The sequence below is a fragment of the Geotrypetes seraphini genome, chromosome 3 (genome assembly GCF_902459505.1).
Source record: "Geotrypetes seraphini chromosome 3, aGeoSer1.1, whole genome shotgun sequence".
NCBI classification, from domain to species: domain Eukaryota; kingdom Metazoa; phylum Chordata; class Amphibia; order Gymnophiona; family Dermophiidae; genus Geotrypetes; species Geotrypetes seraphini.
Genome location: NC_047086.1, coordinates 21,465,885 through 21,491,268, shown reverse-complemented (window position 1 = coordinate 21,491,268; position 25,384 = coordinate 21,465,885). Strand labels below are relative to the sequence as shown.

General features: G+C 43.7%; 1 protein-coding gene across 15 annotated transcripts in view; it reads right to left on the bottom strand.

Annotated features, from left to right (window-relative positions):
* The window catches only part of USP45 (ubiquitin specific peptidase 45), a 314,718-nt gene that overhangs the window by 28,076 nt on the left and 261,258 nt on the right, over window positions 1–25,384 (bottom strand). For 13 of the 15 annotated variants that reach the window (XR_004538800.1, XM_033938032.1, XM_033938029.1 and 10 more), the window contains one exon: window positions 7,744–7,841. Coding sequence is in view for 12 of the 15 variants with exons in the window: in XM_033938032.1 (XP_033793923.1) it covers window positions 7,744–7,841 (98 nt within the window). In the remaining 3 variants the exon portion in view is untranslated. Of the gene's footprint in view, window positions 1–7,705; window positions 7,842–25,384 lie in introns of all 15 variants that reach the window. The other 2 variants (XR_004538801.1, XR_004538799.1) reach the window with 1 other exon arrangement.

The following is a 25,384-nucleotide window of genomic DNA, read 5'->3' as shown; positions in this document are numbered from 1 at the left end:
ATTCTCTGGCTGATTTTGAAACAGCGATTGATTTACTATTTTGTTTGCATGCAAATAATTTGCACGGAGGTGGAAATCATTTGCATGCAAACTCCCCAACTCAATTGCTCAGTGAGCAATTGAGTCTGGGCAGAGCCCTGACAATAGTGACAGGAGAAGCAGAATCTCCTCCCTCCCCTAACCCCCCAAAATTCCTACTCCCTCCTGCCACCAAATGCTCTCATCTCTCCCACATGAATATAGCAGGAAGGATGCTCATTCCCCTCCTGCCATTGCCCTCCCCCTGGCCGAGACCCCCCCGAACTTTAGATATGGCAGGAGGGATGCCCACTCCTCCTGCTGTCAGAAAACCCCCACAGCCACCGCCGTCGCCGTGTGCCCGGCTTGGCCCACCACCGGTACCGTCGGGACGCCAACCCCACCTCCGTTTGCCAATAAAAAAAGAATGGAGAAAAGCATAAGAAAATATATCAGTGCAAAAACAAATATGCAGGATTTAAATCAGGGATCTCAAAGTCCCTCCTTGAGGGCCGCAATCTAGTCGGGTTTTCAGGATTTCCCTAATGAATATGCATTGAAAGCAATGCATACACATAGATCTCATGCATATTCATTGGGGAAATCCTGAAAACCCGACTGGATTGCGGCCCTCAAGGAGGGACTTTGAGACCCCTGATTTAAATGAAGAGAGAAGCCAAAAAGCAGAGAAACTAAACTAACTAAAGCTTAACTTTGTATACCGAGTCATCATTCTGAGAAAGCTCGACTCGGTTTACAGAAATTAAATAAACATGGAATGATTTACAAATGATAAATAGAAGATAATAGCAAAATTTTAAAAGAATTAATTTTCAAAATATTTGGCAAATAGAGTAGTTTTTAAAGATTTATGGAAAAATTGAAATGAACTTGAACTCCTTAAAAAAAGAGGGAGATCATTTCAGAGTTGAGAGAGTTTAAAGACCAAAGATTGACTGAAGATCTTGACTCCTTTAATCCCTTTTTTAGAAGGGAGGGAAAGTTTAAATTCTTGGATACCTCTCGCAAAGGAGAATTGGTAAACATTCCAAAATAAAGAAATAAGAGGATTAAAGATACCATGTAGAATTTTTAAAGAAATAAGCGCATTTAGTTGAATTCTAAAATAAACAGGGAGCCAATGAAGACTCTGAAGCAAAGGGGTCAAACTTACATTTTCCAAAGATCAGCTTTGCAGCAGTATTCTGAATTAATAGTAATCTATGAAGACAAATTTTTGTAATGCCGAGGTAGATAGCGTTACAGTAATCAAGACGAGATAATATAATTGATTGAACTAAGATAGAAAAATGACGGTGATGAAAAAGATGTCTAACCTTCTTCAGCATTTGCAAACTAATGACCAAGGAATTTATTTGGTCCTTAAAGGAAAGAGAGGAATCAAAAAGGACTCCCAATATCTTAGCAGAGAATTCAGTTGGTAAGGAGGACCCAGATACCAGAGCTACAGTAGGAGGAAGACAGTCCAATCTTGGACCTAACCACAAAAGCTTAGTTTTAGTTGTATTAAGCTTCATTCGGACAGATAAAGCCCAGGCTTGAAGTTTGGAAATGCAAAGATTTACTTTGGAAACTAGATTGGTAATATCCGGATCAATCTCAATTAATATAAAGATATCATCCGCATAAGTGAATTACGTTTCCCAAGCTGACAGCTTAAAGATGTTCAGCTACCTTCTTCCAAGCACAGCATAATGCAAATGTCTTTGCATGCATCTTCATCCCCACAGCTTTCGTCCAGTCAAAGCCTGCCTCGGTCCTTCTTACTGACAAAGACTGGATGGGTGTGAAGCTGAAATGCCATAGCTCTTCATTCATGGACCCTGTGTTTTGTTACCCCAACTATTGCCCCAACAACTCTCAGAGCTGAGAGACACAGGGATATGGCCCCTAGCAGAACTTGGCATGCATGTGCTCTGAAACAACACTATCTGCAGTTGAGATGTATGCAGCTCCACTCCTTTAAGTGCTTGGAATCTGAAGCTGGGCCTCCTGCACAGCAGTGAGTGACAGTGCCATCATTCCGCTATGCCACACTTTATTTTTTGTTCTGTTTAAACTGGTGCTATTTTGATTCCTTAACGTTAAATGAAAGCCTACGAGAACATATCAGTCAGCTAACAGTGCTGATTAATAAAGCTTATCCAACAACTATAGGCTAATCTTCTATCAACTAAATATAGCATCCAGAAATTGTATGTCTAGATTTAGAAATTTAAAAAAAATCTCCTATAATTATGCTTGCTGGATCTACATAAGAATAGTCATAGCCGGAGGGAGGAAGTAACATCACGCCACAGAATGGCTGCTTGAATTGTTAGCTCCATAGGGGCCGCGGTGTTTAATGAGAAATAAAGCATTATTTGATTGCAATTTTTGCTGGAAACCGACACACTGATTGGGGCTAACGATGACAACCCGAAAGCACCTGGAAAAATTCCGCTTTGCTGAGGACTCGGATGTGAAATCGCAGGGAGAGGGCAGTGGGCTGGTTCCTCGGAAAAAAAAGATGGCGCCTGAGCCTTCCGAGGTGTTCCGCTCTTTTGGTCGACTAGCCAGATTTACTATTAATATGGACAAATTAGAATTTTGGGGGGTCACTTTGACGGAGAATGAGGAGCGGAGGCTGCTTGAGTCTTTTCCTTTCAAGAGGGCTGTAGGTTCTATATTTGGGTAGCCACTTACCAAGAGATTTATCTCACCTTTATGATCTTAATTATGGGGGCATTATTACTTTGGTAAGGGCTGATTTGCAGAATGGTATGGGCTGTGGCTTAACTGGTGGAGGTGCATAGCTGTGATTAAAATGAATGTGCTGCCTCGTTTGTTGTTTTTGTTCCAAACTCTACCATTGGAGGTATCCTACAGGGTGCTTCAATCGTTGCATAAAGAATTTCGCACATTTATCTGGCAGGGTAGACATCCTCGTTTGTCTCAACAGGTGCTGTGGTCGGCTAGGGAGGACGGTGGCAGACCAGTTCCCAATTTACACTGGTACTATTTGGCAGCGCAGATGCGCTTTCTGTTGGATTAGTCCATTGTGGATTTTAAGTTGGGGGTCAGGTTAGAGCATTTTTTCCTTCCCCAACTTGAATTATGGTATTGGCTTTGGACTTCGTCTCTAGATTCTGACAACTTACAAGAGTTACATAACCTTTTTTTGCGACATCTGGTGGGTTTATGGGGTAAAGTTCAGAGAAAAGAGCGGGTGGGGGGGGTATATCCTCTCTGGCACCCATTAGGGGGGAACTTCGCTTTGCGGTGGGTATGGACAGGGTTTCGTTCTTACATTGGGCTGCTTTGGGCTTGAATACGTTTAGGGATGTGTTTTTGGGTGAGAGGATTCCCAGTTTTGATGAGCTAGTTGAGAGGGTAGAGGATATACGGGGTGATTTCTTTGCATATGTGAAACTTTGCCATTTTATGTTACCTATGGGATGGGTGAGGGAGTTGCCACAGAATGCTGAACATTTAGAAAATATGTGGCTTCTTTTGGGGAGGGTACCCAGCCCATTTCATTTTTATATTATTATTTTCGGGGGCAGGTCATTCAATATCCATATATGTAGAAATGGGAAGAGGATTTGGGTCTTACTTTTCAAAAGGAAGAGTGGGCACAAATATGTCTTGAGGTCCAAAAGGCATCCCAAAGTGTTTTGGTGCAAGAAAATGCTTATTAGGTGTTAACGCGCTGGTATCTTACCCCAGCACGCTTGCATTGTATGTATCCCCAGACAAGTGATATATGTTGGAGGTGTAGCAGGGGAAAGGGTTCTTATTTAAACATTTGGTGGGAATGTTCTGATATCAGATTGTTTTGGTTACATGTTACTACCACTTTGACATCTTGGATACAGGATCCGGTTCAATATTTACCCCAGAGCTGTCTTCTGGTGTTGCACAATGTCAAATCTACTCCTTGGCAGACCAAGTTGGTTCGCCTAGGTCTGTCGGCTACTAAATGTCTCATTGCCCAGAAGTGGAAAAGCAGCTCAACGCTGACAGGAGAGGATTGGAATCTTCAGTTGGTGCAAATGGAACGCCTTGTTGCTAAACACTATGGTTTTTATGAACACCAGGAGTGGACTTGGAAGAAAATATTTGCTTTCCTTTGATCCTTGTTTTGTGGGATATGGTGGTTGTTTTGGGAGGGAGGGGGGAGCTGTTTGGGGGGGCGCGTTAAAGAACACATGGCGTGCCCCCTCTTATGGAGTATTAGGGAAAAAGTGGGAAGGAGGGAGTTGTTCTTGATGAGCTTTTGGTGTTGGGGAGTGTTTTCTATTATGTGGCTTCAATTGTGGGATGGTGTTCCTTTCTTAGCAAGGATTTTGATGTATTAGGTAGTGACTGGGGGGTACTGGAGCATCATGATTTGTATATTGAACTGTTTTGTTATTTTGGTTTGTTTTTCTTTATGAAAATTTAATAAAAATTTAAAATATTAAAAAAAAGAATAGTCTTAGCCAGTGGTCCCTCTAGCCCAGTATCCTGCTTCCAAAAGTAGCCAATCCAGGTTACAAATACCTGGAAGAAACCCAACAAGTGGCAATATTCCATGCTACCGATACCAAAACAAGCAGTGGCTTTCCCCCATGTCTGTCTCAATAGCAGACTATGGACTTTTCCTCCCTCAAACCTTTTTTAAACTCAGCTATGCTAACTGCTTTTACCACATACTCTGGCAACGTGTTCCAGAGCTTAACTTAAATGAGTGAAAACATATTTCCTCATTTTTGTTTTAAAAACATTTCCATGTTAACTTCATTTAGGCCCAAATTCTGTATAGGACGCCCATCCTGGGCATTCTATACAGAATCAGGCCTACACCTGCCCAAACTAAACCCGATTCTGTAACCGATGTCCATGTTGCAGACGCCGGTTACAGAACCAGGTTACTTTAGATGTGGCAATTGCGGCAAGGGGTCCCCTCCCCACCGACGATCACGGCAGGAAGGTGCCCAACCCCCTCTGCCGACAGAACTCCATGATCACCGGCAGGAAGGTGCTCAACCCTTACTGCCTGTAGACAGCCCCCCACCCCTGATGATTGTGGCAGGAGACCAATAGGCTTTAGGATCCTGTGGGTTGGGCAGGGGAGGGGCGGGCCCACCTCATTTGGATGGAGGCGGGCCTGCTGGCCGGATGGTGCAAGGACCCGTCCGGCCAACTTGCGGGTAAGCCCAAGGGGGGGGTTCCGGGGTGGTGGTTTTTTGTTGGAAAGGGGTCCGGGGAGGGAGAGTTGGGGCATTTTGTTGGAGGGGACATTGGGGGCGGGTACAGCAGAAGGTGTTGTGTACCCTCTTGCCAGCGATCTTTGGGGGGGGGGGGGCCTTTCGGCAGGAAGGATTGAACACCTTCTTGCTGGCGTTCGTGGAGTTCTATTAGCAGGAGAGTTTGGGCACCCCCTGCCGCGATTGTCAGGGGGGGAGGGGAGACTGGCAGCCGTAGCCGCTATATAATCATGGCAGGAAGATCCCTTGCCGCGATTAAGTATAGCGGCCACATCTACTTACTATATAGGCCAGCATTTTGCCTTGTACCTGCTCGACACCACCCAGGAGTTTGTAGACTTCAATCATATCTCCTCTCAGCTGTCTCTTTTCCAAGCTGAAGAACCCTAACCTCTTTAGCCTTTCTATATATAAGAGGCGTTCCATCTCCTTTATCATTTTGGTTGCTCTTCTTTGAACCTTTTCTAATTCTGCTATATCTTTTTTGAGATAAGGAGACCAGAATAGAACACAACACTCAAGGTGAGCTCACACCATGGAGTGATACAGAGGCATTATAATATTCTTGGTCATATTTATCATGCCTTTCCTAAACGTTTATAGCATCCTGTTTGATTTTTTGGCCACTGCTGCACACTGGACAGAAGATTTCCACCTACTGTCTACAATGGCACCTAGATCTTTTTCTTGGTTGCTGACTCCTGAGTTGGACCTTAGAATCTGGTAATTATGATTTGGATTGTTCTTCCCAATGTGCATTACTTTGCATTTGTCTATATTAAATTTCATCGCCATTGGGATACCCAGTCTTTCAGTTTCCTAAGTCTTCCTGCAATTTTTCACAGTCCACATATGTTTTAACAACTTGGATAGTTTTATGTAATTTGATTTAAATAGCACTAGCCCAGTACAGGACACTGCAATGCAGATCTAGCTACCTAAATCCACAGTAGAGAATGACACGGTGAAAAAATTGGTCCCCGTCACCGCCCCGTCCCCGTCTCACCATCCCCGTCACCGCCCCGTCCCCGTCTCACCATCCTCTTCACCGCCCCGTCACCGCCACTGCCACCCCATTCACCGCCCCGTCACCGCCACTGCAATCCCATTCACTTTTCTTTATTTACGTATAAAGGAAACATTCTTTAAAACTTTAAATCTTAGTTAAATATTAGTTAATAACTATACAAAAACAAAACACGCAGAGAAAAAATTAATTAATATAAATTCTCAAAACTGACACATTTTGATCACTAAATTTAAAATAGTTATTTTTCATACAGTTTTTCAATCACTAATCTTCCACCACCCCTGGGGCTAGCAATGCAAAAACAAACACGACATGTACTTTAAATGCTTACAATGTTAGCCTATATGGTAATTAGACGCGGCCGCTGTACCTAATCGCGGCAAAGATCTCCCTGCCGTGATTAGCATAGTGACCGCGGCTACGGCTGCAAGTCTCCCCTCCCCCCAGCGATCACGGCAGGAGGGCACCCAACCCCTCCTGTAGACCCCCCCAACGGCCCTCCCGACAATCGCAGCAGAAGGGTACCCAACCCCTCCTGCCGGTCCTCCCAATGGCCTCCCCTAAGATCGCCGGCAGGAGGGTACCCAACCCCTCCTGCTGGACCCCCCCCCCCCAACGAACCCTCCCACCCCGGAACCCCCTTAGTCTTACTTTCCAAGTTGGACCGGACGGCTCCTCACACGTATGGCCAGCAGGCTTGCCTCCGTCCAAATGAGGCGGGCCCGCCCCTACCCTGCCCAACCCACAGGATCCTAGGGCCTGATTGGTCTAGGCACCTAAAGCCACTCCCGCTATAGGAGGGGCCTTAGGTGCTTGGGCCAATCAGGCCCTAGGATCCTGTGGGTTAGGCAGGGGAGGGGAGGGGCGGGCCCGCCTCATTTGGACGGAGGCAGGCCTGCTGGCCAGACAAGCGAGGAGCTGTCCGGTCCAACTTGGAAAGTAAGACTAAGGGGGTTCCGGGGTGGGAGGGTTCGTTGGGGGGGGGTCCAGCAGGAGGGGTTGGGTACCCTCCTGCCGGCGATCTTAGGGGAGGCCATTGGGAGGACCGGCAGGAGGGGTTGGGTACCCTTCTGCTGCGATTGGCAGGAAGGGTTGATCTGACAAATGAGGAGCACGGTGAAACACAGGTAAATAGCGGTTCCTAGAAGGGGGTACATTGGCCCGCGGGGACAAACCTGTTCACCGTTTCCGCGGTCGGTGAATGGCCTTGTCCCCGTCACCGCAGCGACTGCTAGTTTTCTTCCCCGTTTTCGGCGGTGACCCGCGGCTTAAATGCGGTGGCCGCGGGTAAACCGTCACCGTGTCATTCTCTAATCCACAGTTAGGCAGCTAGATTTTGCTGTGTGTGTGGATTTAAGTTTCTTTTCAGATTTACAGGCACTCATTTAAATACATCAGAACTCACAAAGTCTTCTTTTCATCAAGGAAAGTGCTCTGCTGTACCTGGTGGAATCTTTTCAGATGGAGAATTAAAATAGCTGGCACTGTAGAGATCAGCAGCTGTTTCCTGGCATTAGTGTACACACGTTCCACTCTTTTCTCTGTGAGAGACAGAAAATCAGAATAAAACATTGATACATGTAACAAAATCATAAGCAAAAAAAATTACATTCATCTAAAAACTACAAAACCTGACTTAGAGGACTTAAATATACTGTATATTAAATACATTAGTGACAATGGAGAACCCTGACAGATTCCATAAGCCATTGGCCAGGTTGAAAAAAGGGAAGATTAGGTTCTTACCTCAACAATCTTCTTTCAAGAGCGAGTAGAAAGGCATATGAATCTTGAACCAATGGGTTATTCACCTCTATTTGCGAGTTTGTGTAGAAGGCATTATCTATATTTTTCTATCTCTGCACTGTGCTCTGCTCCTCAGTCCGTACCAAAGCAATTGACAGACACTACAACAGGAAAAAGAAATAGAAGGGGCACAGTGACCTCCTCGACGAAGTCAAATCTGTTCTGCTCTAATCAACTACCATTAAAGATAAACAAAGCCAACAGGAACATAAAAACAAGGTAGAACTTAACAATCTGAGTGCAACTAGCACTAACACTTATGCTGTTCCCGCAGGCTCCCATTTATCAAAACATTTTCTTATACACAATAGAGTGCTACTGACAAACCTCCCCTCTCGAGGACACTGTGGAGACCTTCTGGGTATTCATCACTAATGTTTAATAAGAACCAACTACCACTTACACTATGATCTTGCAACCACTAACTTAGGTTCAGAAAACTTTTAAAAGCATTTCTGTACTAAGACAGGGAGCTAACCCTGAAGTAACTGAAATAGATATTGTAAAAGCCCATTTCTACAACTCCTAGTACATAACGATGAGTTAACAATGACCTACTTGAACTTGTAGCTACGTATTTGTAACTAAGACCTAACTATTAATAACCATGCTGATCTACCTATATTAGCAACTATATTGAATATCCATGTCAAAACCTTGTAACTTCCTGGGTAACTGACACAACCTCTCGTAATGTAAACTGACCTTGAACTGAAAGGAGGAATAGAAAACCTGATTTACATACTACTACTTATTTCTATAGCGCTATAAAATGTACACAGTGCTGTACATTTAACATTCAATAGATGGTCCCTGCTCAGAAGAGTTTACAATCTAATTTGGACAAACAGGACATCTCAGGGTTGGGGTATTTCTAGCAGAAGAATGGGTAAACATAACTGACGGTGAGTGAGTTAAGAGTTGAAAGCAGTTTCAAAAAAGTGGGCTTTTAGTTTGGATTTGATTACTGCTAGAAACGTGATGCAATGACTCTGGCAACCTGTTCCAGGAATACAGTGTGGCAAAAATGAAGGGATGGAGTCGAGTTGGCAATGGAGGAGAAGGGTACAGATAAGAGGAACTTACCCGACGAATGTAGTTAACAAGAGGGAGCATAGGGGGAAATAAGTGAGGAGAGATATTGAAGGGCTAGAGTGACCTAACCTCTCGTAATGCAATCTGACCTCGCACTGAATAGGTAAAGGCAGAATAGAAAACCTGATTAACATAATCCGCTCTTCGCTTAGACCAAGGTGATGTACATAATATTAGAAAATAAAAAAACTACAATTCAATAGGAAAGGAAAGAAGGAAAGGGAAAAACTGGACAGGAGTAGGTCAAGCATCTAGAAAACACATACATGTCTGAGACAGTCAAGCAGACAAAATTGAAATCTGACAGGGTGGGCCTTCAAAACTCAATATGCCTTTCTACTAGAAAGAAGATTATCAAGGTAAGAACCTAATCTTCCCTTCTAGTACAAAAGGCATATGACTCTTGAACCAGTGCGATGTACAAAGCACTCCCCTGAATCTAGGGTGGGGCAGATGACCTCGAGGTAACAAAGAACTCTTCTAACATCCAGCAATGCCAAGACTATCTTTTTTCTTCAAACCCATGGCATTGAATGCAGACAACCGGATTTCCTGATTTACATGGAAGGCCGAGACCACTTTTGGCAAAAAGGAAAGTACCATGCATAACAAAATTCCTCCTCTGCAAACCTGAGGAAAGGCTCTCTGCACAACAGAGCCTGCAGCTCCGACCCTTCTCGCTGAGGCAATAGCCACAGAAAATCTATCTTACTGGTAAGATCCATCAGCAACAGTAGAGAGTGAAAAGCTCTATGTTCTGCTTAGTACACCAGCGCTGAAAGTCTTCTAAGCCTTAGTATAGGCCACAACTGTTGCTGGTTCCTTAGATCTTAGGAGAGTAACCATGACCACCTCAGAGTAGCTCTTGCACACTTAGGCTGCGTGCTCGAGCTATGCTGTAAGCCCCAAATGTTCCAGATCCCCCAGGGCCACTGGACCCTGTGAGAGAAGAGTTGAATGAAGTGGCTGTTTGAAACATTGGTCCCTCTGTAGAAGGACCAGATCCATGTACCACAGCCAACACGGCCAATCTGGGGCAACCAGGATTACTAACCCTAGGTGGGTTGCTATTCTTCAAATTACCTGTATAATAAGGTTATACTAGAACATCCATGTCAGCGCTTCTGGGCTTGAATCTTTGGCTGAAGAAGCGAGTGACTTTTTTATTGGCTGCTAACAGAGACATGATGGCAGATAAAGGCCAAATGGCTCATCCAGTCTGCCCATTCACAGCAACCATTCTCTTCCTCTCTCTAAGAGATCCCATGTGCCTATCCCAGGCTTTCTTGAATTCAGAAACAGTCTCTGTCTCTACCACCTCTTCCAAGAGACTGTCCACGCATCTACCACCCTTTCTGTAAAAAAAAAGTATTTCCTTAGATTACTCTGGAGCCTATTACCTCTTAACTTCATTTATGCCCTCTCATTCCAGAGCTTACCTTCAAATAAAAAAGACTCAACTCATGTGCATTTACATCACATAGGTATTTAAACATCTCAATCATATCTCTCCTCTCCCACCTTTCCTCCAAAGTATACAGAATGAGATCTTTAAGTCTGTCACTATACGCCTTATGACAAAGACCATGCACCATTTTAGTAGTCTTTCTCTGGACTGACTCCATCCTTTTTATATCTTTTTGAAGGTGCGGCCTCCAGAATTGTACACAATATTCTAAATGAGGTCTCACTATGAATACCTCCTTTTTCCTACTGGCCATACCTCTCCCTATGCACCCTAGCATCCTTCTAGCTTTCGTCGTCACCTTTTCAACCTGTATGTACACTCCAGAACAGGGCTGTCCAATTCTGGTCCTCGAGATCCACTAGCAGGCCAGGTCCTCAGGATACCCACAATGAACATGCATGAGTTATATGCATACCAAGAAGGCAGTGCAGGCAAATCTCTCTCATACATGAGATATGCATACTAAGAAGGCAGTGCAGGCAAATCTCTCTCATGCATATTCATTGTGGATATCCTGAAAAACTGGCCTGCCAGTAAATCTCAAGGACCGGAACCGGGAAGCCATGAGCATTACAGAAAGTTTTGTATAAAAAGAAAATGAATAACTTCCAGAACTCCATTGTCTTCCCGGCTAAGCCCTGGACTGATTTAGCAGGACTCAAGATATCGTAGATTCAGTTTGCATGGCTCTGAAAGAAAGACATGGCCTTCTGCCATTTCGAAGTGGATCTCCAAGTACTCTAGGGATTGTGCCGACTCCAGATGGCTTTTTCAAAAATTGATGATCTAACCCAATAGTAAATCAGTTGTATTCTTTCCCTTTTTTAGAATCTGATGACTTAGGTTTTGATATTTGATTTTATGTATGGTTTTATGGAACTTGCTTAGGTTTTAAGCAGGTGATCAATTTTTTAAATAAATTGGATAACTTGTGTCACTGCTTTGTCACAGTTGGCTTTTGAAGGGGCTCAGAGCAACCAATCATCCATGTATGGATGCACCTGGATCCATGCCTTATGTAAATGAGCTGCTGCAATGATCATCACCTTGGTAAAGGTGCGAGGCCCACTGCCTCCCACTCCCACTGGGAGTGCCAAGAATTGGAAATATCTCTCCAATATATGGACTCTCAGGAACTTCCGTGTTCCAGAAATATTGGAATATGTTAAGTAAGCCTCCATCAGATCCAGTGAGGCTAGAAATCCCCCCCCCCCCCCCCACACACACACACTGAAGCAATGACTGAATGGTCTTCATCCAGAACTGGGGCACTTTCAGTGCTGCATTGACTGACTTCAGATCCAGGATTAGCCTCCAGTCGGCTGATTATTTCTTGGGCACGATAAAGTATTTAAGTAATCTGCCCAAGCCCGATTCCTCAGCTGGAACGGGTTCTATGATTTGAATATCCAGGAGCCATTTCAACATTGCTTGGACCCTGTTCGCTTACTCTGGTCATCTGGCCAGGGAGACAACAAATAAATCCAGCAGATGATGAAATTCCAAATTGTAGTCCTCTTGAATGATGTCCAGCACCCAATGGTCTGAGCAAATTCTCACCCAGGCCTTCCACTAAGCCAACAACCTACGTCCTATCCGCTGGAGTTTGGCTATTGGCCTGGTAGCATTGTGACTTCTTGGAGGCTTTTGCGGTGCATGAATCTGATGGTTGAGCTCACTTGGAGCCTTGAAACCTCCGTCAAGATCCCTGAAATAATCTCTGAACAGGACCCCAGTGAGTATTGCCGAAATCACTGAGAATCATGAAAAGCACCATGACCCATCCTCCCAGGGACTTGTGGTCTACTGTCTAACACAGAGTTAGGGCAATGATCTGCCACACTGGCCATAAGAGCATCCAGTCCATTATTAGAGCATGCAGCCCTTGAAAGGTAGCCTACTCAAAGTAGCCTTGGAATCAGAATCTCACGCCCATTGCCTGATCCAGAGCATTTTAAAGGTAGAAATAAATAAGTAGACATTTTGCTCAGGACACATCATAGAAAGCATCCATTACATAATCAACCCCTGAAATTAGTAACTGGAAGCATGTGTCCTCCTCTGCTGTCGGAGTCTGACACAGGATAGTACAGCAGGCATGTGTACAACAGAGGAAGCCACTGCTGTCACCTTCAGCTCCAGAGCCAAGGCTTCAAATAGTCTTTTGAGGACCAAATTCACCTTCTGGCCTTGCACATCCTTTAAAATTACTAGGTAGAGAAGTATGTTTGGTAACTTGTGCTACCAATTTAATTCACTTTAGGCGGGACAAACAGCTCTTGAAAATCAGGAGGCATCAGATAGAACTTTGCCAGTCATGGCAACCTGCAAGGGACCTTCTGAAGTCTCCTAATTCTCCATTAACTATAGTGTCTGGGTGAAAAAGGAAAAAAAAGTGGTTTGAGGCTTAGAGCTACTCATGACAAAGCACTGAGCAGTGGAGGTCTGTGGAGGTTCTAGCTTCAAAACCCGCAAGGATTCTGTGATAACATTCAGCAAAGCTGCCGGCTTAAAAGCAACTGTGGTTGGGTTCTCCCCTGGTCTAGGGCCATCACAAACTCCTGATTAGTGGCCCCTGCCTCAGACCCTGATTCCTCCAAAACTGAAGAATCAGTTTGAGGGAGTAAAAACATGGATTCTGACCCCCATTCATCTCAGTCCTTCTCTGACTGGACATCCAGTTCCTGAAGAGGAACTGTTGGGGAAAACCATGCTCTGTGAGGGAAAACCCCCATGCACCACAACCAAAGTGACTCCAGATGGCACAAAAGGGCCTCGATAGCCCATATACACTTTAAACATAAGCCTGACAAAATCTGGGGTAAATCCCTGAACAGGATGCCCTATGGATACCTGCAGGGACTCTCCTTGTCTCCTCGTGGGCTTAGAGGCATCTTTGCTTTGCCAAAGATGCTGAGTCACTGTCTGAGGTCTCCAGGGAGAATTTTTTCCCCCCAAACAGGCTCCATGACTCCATCGCCTTAGAGGGACTAGAGGAGGCTAAGCTCCAAGCTCCCATTCCCCCCCCCCCCCCGGCACTTGGAACAAGGGCATTCCTCAGCCATCCAAAAAGCATAGATCAGGAGTCCATCTCTAATGATTTTAATCATTTGAGTTGTATTTGAGGCAGATGGAGGCTTTTAATTCAGATTGAAAAATCCAAGATGGCAGCCACAGAAGCATTTTTGTGCCAAAAAATGGTCTGGGAGAGCTAAATAAAAGTTCACAAAATGTTGGCCATGAGTGTTTGGAGGTAGGGGACACATACTCAAGCCCCAGAAACTCCCCAAAATGTAATTTAAGACCCCCCCCCCCGATGTCTCCTACAGACTACAATAGGCAGTACTCACAGTGCAGCTGGTGCTATGCCTGCTTCAGCTTAAACAGCAACTGGAAGATGGTGAAGACCACTGCCTCAGACAAACCTGTAAAAATAGTTCCAGATGTGTGTTTCTTCAGGCTGCCAGTTAGAATATGTTACAGCTTGAGACCCCAGACTCCCACAGCTTCTCACATGTCTTCAATGGGGGAGAATGCAGCCGGCAACTGATAAAGTCCTTGGGACCAACATGGATGCCAGACAGCCTGTGCTCCAGCTTCGGTAATGACCAGAAGCGAGCTTTGCTACCAAGGGAACAGTCTCCAAGCCACCATAAGTGTTAGTGTAGGCTGGCAAGGTAGGTGACCTGAAAAAAAAGTTGCTCTCCCAACTAAAGACATCTAAAAGAGAGAGTCTGTGTCTTCACCCAAGCAGAGCTGCCCCAGGGAACCTGAGGACCTCTATAGCACTGAGAAACCTATACAAAAGATTCCTTGACAGAACGGTTGCCTTCCAAGCAAGTCTGCAGAACGACTGGCTAAGCAGCATCATTAAGCACTCCTCATCCTACCTCAACTTCAGAAAACTAGTTAAAACCAACCTGTTCAACCGATTTGTGACCAAGGATGCCTAAAGTCTTCACTGCTTACCCCACGCTGTATGACCAACCCTTCTTATTGTAAACCGCCTTGAGCTACTTCTTATTGTAAACCCGCCCCTACAATGTAACCTTACTCTGTACAAATATTCATGTACTCAAAGAATTCATTGTTTTTTCACTGAATGTCCAGCTCTTCTTTATTGCAAACCGCCTCAAACTACTTTGGCTTTGGCGGTATATAAACAATAAATTATTATTATTATTATAAAAATGAGACCAAAAAGCCCAAAAATAACAAATTGAGCAGATTAGATCAGAAAGACACCTTCAGCTTGTGTGTAGAAAGAGAAACTGAGGAGCAGAGCACAGTGCAGAGATAAGGGAGGTGGCGTCAAAAATTGCAGCTGACACCTTCTACACAAACTCATGAGTAGAAGTTAATAATGCACTGGTACAAGACTCATGTCTTTTGCACTAGAAGTGACCCTTGCCACTGCACTGAAACGATTCTATGATTATGAAGACACTGACATATTGTGGCCACAGAAGATATTGCAACTTCTTATATTTTATAGTAACTTGTGGCTATTGCTAGTACTGAAATCTCCTATATTTTCTAGATAGACAAAATGAATATTGCAACAGATTAAGCATTTACATGAGGTCCAGCCTTACAGAGATTTATTTGCTTGCATTACTGATTATACATTTTAAATAAATTTCATTATGTTGCTAAAATTCTTGGTATTAATAATTCGGCTCACTGTTCTACTTCCGTGCATTGATGTAAGACTCTCTAGATGAACAATATGCTTATTTACTGCTTTTTATGGACCAGGAGACTAAATTATAGGCACCTGGATGTGTGTGTAGCAGAATCCAGGGTTCTTGTCCACAACAGTACTGATAGCAGGCCTGCAGACCACTGTAGATATCAGTTTATACTAATGGTGCAATGTTTGGAATTCTCTCAAATTCTGTCTAGACAAGAGAGGAGCAGCTTAATTAAAGCAACAATTTGATAATAAGGGAAGCAAGGGCTCAAATCCCATGCTTCTGCCACCCATGCTCCTTATCTTGGAAGAGTCACATCCTTTCCATTGCTTCATGTGCAATTTAGATTATTTAGGGAAAGAATTAACTACAATACCTGAATTATAACTCTCTTTGAACTCAGATATAGAAAGGTAATTCTAAAATCCAATAAAAAAGGAACCAATGGACAAAAATCATTTTCAGAAAATTTAACTAAATGAGATGAAATTTGGCATCTGGGAAAACCCAGTAAAAAAACAAAAAAACATCGAGTTTGAAAATGGGCCAAATTGGACCAAGAATTCCAGAGAAATGGAGGGGTCCAGGAGGGAGGGGGGGGGGGGGTCCGAGTTGTCTCTAAAGTTATTTGCAAATTTTTCTTATTCGTGGGCCAGCTTTGCCCCTAACCCCCACAAATATAGAGGGGTAGTGTATTATGAAGTACATAAGAATTGCCATACTGGGATAGACCGAAGGTCCATGAAGCCCAGTATCCTGTTTCCAACAGTGGCCAACCCAGGACCCAAATTATCAGAGATTGGAGATGTAGTAATCAGGAAAAACTGAGCTGTCATTAGAATTACAGCACAGCAGTTTGAAGTACAATACAGCTGAATTAGATACAAGTAGATTGGTGTGATTATGTTATGTAGAGTTTGGGGAAGGATCACTTGTGGTTTCTGAAAGGGCGGAATGCAATGTAGGTTACTGTGGAAAAGCATACTTGTTAAGTATCGATGGAGTATATGTTCTCAAAAAGGAAAGTCTTCAGTTTCTTTCAAAATCTGGGGTAGTTAGGTTCTGTCTTTATAATTATTGGAAGATTGTTCTAGGTCTTAGAGTTGAGGTAGGTGAGTAGCGAGTTAAATATGCGCTTGTTTTTTATACCTTTGGGAACGGGAAGGATCAATTGAAATGTTTTAAGTTTTGTGGCTGATATTGACCAGGAGTTGACCAGGACAGAAAGGTTTATAAGTGGCTCTGCGGAGTTTGCACATAGGATGTGGAACATTATACATGATAGTTTGTAGGCGATGCGAGCGTTAATAGGTAGCCAGTGCAGTCTACTGCTGAACAAGGACGTACGCCAGGGGTGTCCAACCTTTTAGCTTCCCTGGGCTGCATTGGCTGAAAAAAATGTTTCTGGGGCCGCATAAATGCGCAAACGCTGCAGCAAGACAAAGGAGGGAGCTGGCAAGATGGTAAACGCTGGCAAGATGGCAATGCTTGAGGGAGTCCAGAGAAGAGCAACTAAACTGATTAAGGGTATGGAAAACCTTACATACACTGACAGACTGAAGAAGCTGGGGCTGTTCTCCCTGGAAAAGCGGAGACTCAGAGGAGATATGATAGAGATCTTCAAGATCCTGAGGGGCATCGAAAAGGTTGACAAGGACAGATTTTTCAATTTGAAAGAAACCACAAGAACAAGGGGTCACTCGATGAAATTGAAGGGGGACAGGTTTAGAACAAACGCAAGGAAATTCTTTTTCACACAGAGGGTGGTGGACACATGGAACACCCTGCCGGAGGCCGTGATAGAAAATAGCACAGTACAGGGTTTCAAGGAAGACCTGGATAGGTTCCTGGAGGACAAAGGGATTGAGGGGTACAGATAAGAGCAGTGGAAGGTTTAGAGATAAGTGTAGAGGTAGGTATAAAATTAGTCAGGGACCGCTGCTCAGGCAATATGCCTGATGGGCCGCCGCGTGAGCGGACCGCTGGGCGGGATGGACCTCTGGTCTGCCCCGGCGGAGGCGACTACTTATGTTCTTAAACACCCCGGGGTAGCAGAGGAAAACACTGCATTGCCCTCGACTAAGGCCGCTCAAAATATTTCATGGGGCCGCATGCGGCCCTCGGGCTGCAGGTTGGACATCCCTGACATATGCTGATAGGGCTAGTCTCAGTTAGGGCACTGGCCTTTGACCAGAGGGCCACCGTGTGAACGGACTGCTGGGCATGATGGACCACTGGTCTGACCCAGCAGCAGCAATTCTTATGCTCTTAAGAAGAAATGGAATCATATTTTTTCAGTCTGAATACTAGTCTTATTGCTGAACTTTGTGTCAGTTGTAGTTGTGTAGTTGTAGAGTTAATGCCAGCATAGAGAGAGTTACAGTAGTCTAGTTGGGATAACACAAGCATCTGTGTCAGTATGGTAAAGTGATGATCATGGAAGAAGGATCTGATTAGTCTTGGTTGTCTCATGCTAAAGAAGTTTTTTTTCCATAGGTTGGAGATTTGGGGTTCATAAGAAGGAGCTTCAAGGACCTTAGAGGTTTTGTCTATATTTAGAGGTTCTTGAGGGTAGTGACAGAAGAGACTGAATGGCAGAGGGTAGTGACAAATTCCTGAAGGAAAAGTCCATAATCTGTTATTAAGACATGGGGGAAGCCTCTGCTTGCCCTGGATCGGTAGCATGAAATGTTGCTACTCTTTGGGTTTTGGCCAGGTACTAGTGACCTGGATTGGCCACCGTGAAAACGGGTTACTGGGCTTGATGGACCATTGGTCTGACCCAGTAAGACTTTCTTATGTAACAGTTGTAGGGACTGTTTGTGAGGTGTTATGAAACCATAGGACTTTGGGTTTTGTTGTGTTTAGTTTGAGTTTATTGTTTGTAGCCCAGGTATGTATTTTGTTTCTTTCATTGGGTATTTTTTGAGAGAGATCATGTGAGTTGTGTTTGATCAGGATGAGCAGGAGGATGTCATCTGCATAAGATAGAAAGCATTCATTATCAAAATTAATTTATCATGAAGAGATTGTATAGTATTGGGGAAAGTGGCAATCCTTGAGGGATGCTACAGAATGCTTTCCAGCTTCTGGAAAATGTTCCATCTTTCCTGATAAGGTATTTCATATTCTGTTGGTAATCTTTGAACCAGTTTAGAACAGTGTCCTTTAATGCCTATTTCATTTAGTTTGTTTAGAAGTAGGTGGTGATTGACTGAGTCAAAAGTGGCTGAGATATCAAATTGGAGTAGAACTGCCTGGTGTTCCATGCTTAAGATTTGTTTGATTTTGGTGATTAAGGTTGTTAGAGTAAGAGACATCATGGGCATTGTCTTGCTTATCAGGCTGCTTTCACTTTAAAGACTTCTATCCATTATTGATGAGATCTATATCTTGGAAAGCACTATAGAAAACTTTTGAAGACTTTTCTTTTCTCCAAATTTTGGACTAGTTAAATTTCTTTGTATCTCACTAATACTATATTTTCTCATAGTATAATCTTTTGTTAACCGCACTGAACTAATGGCTATACGGTCTAGAAATCTGCTGTTATGTTATGTAGAAGTTATGTGCTATGTTGTGAATAAAACTTGAACTGTGAGGGATGGAGGCAGGATAATTTTTCAATATAAGTTGAGAGTTGTTTGCAGACATGCACTTCTAGAAGTTCAGTAAGTATAGGGTTGCCAGAGATGGGTCTGTAATTTGAAGGATTTAAGAGATCTGTGTTTTGGGTCTTGGGAATAGGAGTGAGGCCAATATGACCCATTTGAGGTGGTAGTTGTCCATATTGTAGTAGGCTATTTAGGAGTCTGGTCAGCCAGGATATGTGATCTGGGGTGTCTGCTAATAAACGAGTAGGGCATATGTCATGGATGCTGCTGCAAGTGGATAGTTTTTTTTAGCTGGGAGGCTTTGTCAGATGGTGTTAGACTTGAAGGTATTCCAAATTCGGTCAGCCATATAGGTGTCTGTTGGGTGTAGCGTGTATTCTGGTGTTATAGTGACGTTGTCTTATCAACCTTAGTTTGTACATTTTTGATCTTGTTTAAGAAGTCAGCTAGTATATGGGTATTTGGCTGGGAATTAATGTCAAACCTACTTTAGGGAGTATAATCATGGTGCAAATTTTTTGTTTTCAATTTTGCAAGCATAGTGGCTTCAGTGATATTGAATTTGTATTTATTGATTGCAACTCTCCAGGCTATTTTGTGTTCTGGTAGGCTGCTATTTTGCCATTGCCTCTCAAATCTTCAGCAAGATTGTTTTTCAACTATTAGGTTTTCAGTAAACCAAGGTGAGGGTTTGGTAGTTCCCCCCACCAACCCCCCCCCCCACACACACAAACACATGCACATTTGCATACAAAGGGATTGAAACAATTCTATGAACCATATTCTGATTGTGTTTCCTATTTGTTTCTGCTAACATTAAACAGACTAAAAAAGTAATTGGATTTTCCAGGAATCATGACAGTTTTATATTTCTACATAAAACAATAGAAGGAAACACAAATAGAGATAGAGAGGGAGGGTGGGAGAACAGGGATGTAAAAGAGGCAGCAAGGCCAGGTATTGTCCTCAAGCATTGACAGTGCACACGGCTTAACAATTAACTCTGTAGTGCCAAGGTTGACGCCCAACTCAGGCCACGATGCTCAAAACTTACCGTGCCTGTAACATGTGATGCTAAACCAGTTCTAACCGATTTAGCGTACAAGCATTTCAGCTTCTGATGCAAAAATGGCTCTGCGCGGTCTATTCTGTGCCTCTGAGCATACTATGGAAAAGTATTACAGTGAGCTCATTAACATTAAAATGAGCATTCTAGGCAATGCACAAAATGAAGCGCCAACCTTAAGAACTCCAAAATTACCGGCAGGTTTGAAGGTGATGTTAGCATTGAACACAATATATGTTATGTGTGTGTTAAAAGTACATCTCAGGTGTTTATTAAAAATGTGTATCTCTCGGGAGGATCCTTGCAGTATAGCGTTCAGAAAGTGTCAGACATTGTGATAGTGTGCTGCACAATATTGCACTGAGACATCAAGTAGAGATTCTTATCAATGTGGCACACAATGACTTGGACATCACCGCACCTGCTTTAGGATCAGATGTTGCAAGGAAAACACAGTGGGACACAAGCTGATCAAGAGTATTTATCCTGACAAATTTGCAGTTTTGTTTTCAGAATGAACCCACTGTTTAAATAAAATGTATTTTCACTTAAAACAAGTTTGATTAATAAGGATGAGGGTCAAAACTTAACTAAAATTGTACCCTGTCTCAAACTGTGTTCCAGGGCACAGTGGTATGCCCCAAAGAGATTCAAAATTTTGCTTTATTAAAAAAAAAATTCCCTTCATAAGTATACAAGAGTCTTCAATGTTATGAGCTTCTGTGTGCATAAGGATACAACCATCCAGACAAGCAACATTATTTGTTACAATTACCCATACATAGCTTAAAAAACTAATATAGCTTAAAAAACATCCACCTTCACAAATATTACCTCTACAGAATTCCTTCGCTCCACTAGTGCACTGCGATACTCAAGAAAACAGAAGGGAGGTGGGACTGGAACCAATGAAGGTAACTCAAGAGAGCAAGCACACCCTAAGCACAAATAAAAAGGCCAAAAACAGAAAACTATTACTGTTGGGGGATTCCATCATCAGAGGCATTAACCTTAGAACACAAGGCGAGGAGACCAAAATAGTGAAATGTCTTCCAGGATCCTCAGCTACCAGGAGTTCCAGGCAAATACTGACTATAATTAAGGAAGAAACTAAGGATTTTAACACTGATGTTATTATCCATCTGGGAACAAATGACCTGGCCAACAACTCCACACTTGCAGCACAGAAAGCTTTTCGGGAGCTTGGTGAGGGCTTGAAATCTTTTGTAAAGACTTTAGCTTTTTCTGAAATACTGCCTGCATATGGAAAGGGAGAGCAAAGAGTGAAAAACACAGAGGACTTTAATAGATGGCTCAAAGCCTGGTGTCATCAAGAAGGCTTCAGGTACATAGAAGGATGGGAAAATACATGGAAGGACAAGAAGCTATATTGCACTGATGGGCTACATATTACTACAGCAGGAAAAAGAAACCTTGCAGAGAAATTTAGACAATATTTTTCTAAGCATTTAAACTAGAAGGTGGGGGTGGTGTATGTACGAAGGACAATTATAGAGACCACCCCCGGCAAAAGAAAAGATGTGATAGTAATAAAGACTGCAACATAAGCAATATCAGCAACTCATTTCTTAGTATTGCAACAGAAAGTGAAACGAAACAAAAATCTATACGAAAAAGGAGATTACCGCTGAAAAATAGCTGGAAAGCGATGACCACAAATGCTCGCAGTCTAAGCAACAAAGTTCATGATCTGCAAGCCCTGATGTTAGAGGCAGATCTAGATATTGTCGCTATCACAGAGACATGGTTCAGTGAATCACATGGATGGGATGCAAACATACCGGGATATAATCTTTCTAGGAAGGACAGAGATGGTCATAAAGGTGGAGGAGTAGCTCTCTATATAAAGATCAATATCCAAGCGACCGAAATGGAAGAGGAAGAAGCGATATGGATCGCTCTGAAAAGAGAAGATGGAACGTCTATCTATGTGGGTGTAGTCTACAGACCTCTGACTCAATCGCAGCAAATTGATAAGGATCTGATTGTGGATATCTAAAAGTTTGGAAGGAAAGAGGAGGTTCTGTTGTTGGGAGATTTCAACCTGCCGGATGCGGACTGGAATGTTCCGTCTGCAGAATCGGAAAGAAGTAGGGAGATTGTGGATGCCTTTCAAGAGGCTCTGCTCAGACAAATGGTAACGGAACCCACAAGGGAAAAAGCGATATTGGATCTGGTCCTCACAAATGGAGAGAGTATCTCTAATGTTCGAGTGGGTGCTCACCTGGGTAGTAGCGATCATCAAACGGTTTGGTTTGATATAACGGCTAAAGTGGAGAGCGGCCGCACGATACTTAAAGTCCTAGATTTCAAACGTACGGACTTTAATGCTATGGGAGAGTACCTGAAGAAAGAGCTGTTAGGATGGGAGGACATAAGAGAAGTGGAAAGACAGTGGTCTAAGCTGAAAGGAGCGATAAAAATGGCTACGGACCTTTATGTGAAGAAAATCAATAAAAACAAGAGAAAAAGGAAGCAGATATGGTTCTTCAACCTAGTGGCTGAGAAAATAAAGGTGAAAGAGTTGGCGTTCGTGAAATATAAAAAAAACCAAGAAGAGGAGAGCAGAAAGGACTACAGGGTGAAACTGAAAGAAGCCAAGAGAGAGATACGTCTGGCGAAAGCACAGGCGGAAGAACAAATGGCTAAAAATGTAAAAAAGGGAGACAAAAATTTTTTCAGATATATTAGTGAAAGGAGGAAGATGAAAAATGGAATTGCTAGGCTAAAAGATGCTGGGAACCAATATGTAGAAAATGATGTGGAGAAAGCGAATGTGCTAAACAAATACTTTTATTCTGTATTCACAGAAGAAAATCCTGGAGAAGGACCGAGATTGTCTAGCAAAATTACACGAGAAAATGGAGTAGATTCTGCGCCGCTCACGGAGGAGGGTGTTTATGAGCAACTTGAAAAACTGAAGGTGGACAAATCGATGGGACCAGACGGGATCCATCCCAGGATACTAAGGGAGCTCAGAGAGGTTCTGGCGAGTCCTATTAAAGACTTGTTCAACAAATCTCTGGAGACGGGAGTGATTCCTGGGGATTGGAGGAGAGCGGATGTGGTCCCTATTCATAAAAGTGTTCACAGGGATGAAGCAGAAAACTACAGGCCGGTGAGCCTCACTTCAGTTGTTGGAAAAATAATGGAAGTTTTGCTGAAAGAAAGGATAGTGTACTTCCTTGAATCTAATGGGTTACAGGATCCGAGGCAACATGGCTTTACAAAAGGTAAATTGTGCCAAACGAACCTGATTGAATTTTTTGATTGAGTGACCAGGGAGCTGGATCGAGGACATATGCTAGATGTAATTTACTTGGATTTCAGCAAAGCCTCTGATACAGTTCCTCATAGGAGGCTGTTGAACAAACTTGAAGGGCTGAAGTTAGGACCCAAAGTGGTGAACTGGGTCAGAAACTGGCTGTCGGACAGACGCCAGAGGGTGGTGGTTAATGGAAGTCGCTTGAAGGAAGGAAAGGTGAGTAGTGGAGTCCCTCAGGGATCGGTGCTGGGGCAAATCCTGTTCAATATGTTTGTGAGTGACATTGCTGAAGGGTTAGAAGGAAAAGTGTGCCATTTTGCAGATGATACCAAGATTTGTAACAGAGTAGACACCGAAGAGGGAGTGGAAAATATGAAAAAGGATCTGCAAAAGTTAGAGGAATGGTCTAATGCCTGACAACTAAAATTCAATGCAAAGAAATGCAGAGTAATGCATTTAGGGATTAATAATAGGAAGGAACCGTATATGCTGGGAGAGAAGCTGATATGCACAGACGGGGAGAGGGACCTTGGGGTGATAGTGTCCGAAGATCTAAAGGTGAAAAAGCAGTGTGATAAGGCAGTGGCTGCTGCCAGAAGGATGCTGGGCTGTATAAAGAGAGGTGTAGTCAGTAGGAGGAAGAAGGTGTTGATGCCCCTGTACAGGTCATTGGTAAGGCCCCACTTGGAGTATGGTGTTCAATTTTGGAGACCGTATCTGGCGAAGGACGTAAGAAGACTTGAGGCGGTCCAGAGGAGGGTGACGAAAATGATAGGAGGCTTGCGCCAGAAGACGTATGAGGAGAGACTGGAAGCCCTGAATATGTATACCCTAGAGGAAAGGAAAGACAGGGGAGATATGATTCAGACGTTCAAATACTTGAAGGGTATTAACGTAGAACTAATATAGCTTAAAATAAATAAAATAACTATTTTGTGGACCAGCACCGGTCCGTAGATCGGCAATTGAAGAACACTGGCCTAAATCGTAGGTCAGACCCCGCCTATCTCCACCCCAGACCCCACCCCCATAATAGTACTAACTGTAACACCATTTTTTCCATTCATTTTTCATATATACACTCACACACACACACACACAGGGGCAAGAGGAGCAGCAGAAGCAAAGAGGAAAGCAAGAGAGTCAGCAGGAGAAAGGGAGAAAAGCAGTTTTTAAAGCTGTTTTAAAGCAGAGGAGGGAGACAGAGAAGAGCAGGAGGCTAGGGGCAGGGCGAGAGTTAGCTCCGCCCACCCCCACCGCGTCAGAGTCAGAAACCGAACTCCCTCATAAAAGGGGGCGGAGCCAAGGGCGAACGCGGTGCAATAGCATCAGGCAAGAGGAGCAGCAGAAGTAAAGAGGAAAGCAAGAGAGTCAGCAGGAGAAAGGGAGAAAAGCAGTTTTAAAGCTGTTTTAAAGCAGAGGAGGGAGACAGAGAAGAGCAGGAGGCTAGGGGCAGGGCGAGAGTTAGCTCCGCCCACCCCCACCGCGTCGGAGAGTCAGAAACCGAACTCCCTCATAAAAGGGGGCGGAGCCAAGGGCGAACATGGTGCAATAGCATCAGGCAAGAGGAGCAGCAGAAGCAAAGAGGAAAGCAAGAGAGTCAGCAGGAGAAAGGGAGAAAAGCAGTTTTAAAGCTGTTTTAAAGCAGAGGAGGGAGACAGAGAAGAGCAGGAGGCTAGGGGCAGGGCGAGAGTTAGCTCCGCCCACCCCCACCGCGTCGGAGAGTCAGAAACCGAACTCCCTCATAAAAGGGGCGGAGCCAACGGCGCGCGGCGAAGACGAGCGCCTTTGCGAAGGGCCAAGTCACTACACCCAAGAGCACAGGGAAGGACTGAAAGGTAAAGAAGCGGCAAGCACAGAAGGTAAGAATAAGCAGGAGCAGAAGGGACGAACACATTCAAGCAGCAGTAAGGTAAGGAAGAGAAAGGACAGCACACACAAGAAGGCATCAAGGCAAAAAGCAGATATAGAAGGAACAACCACACACAAGCAAAAGTTAGGCAAGGTTGTGCAAAGGCAGCAGGCACAGAAGGAACACGTAAACTTAACTGTTTT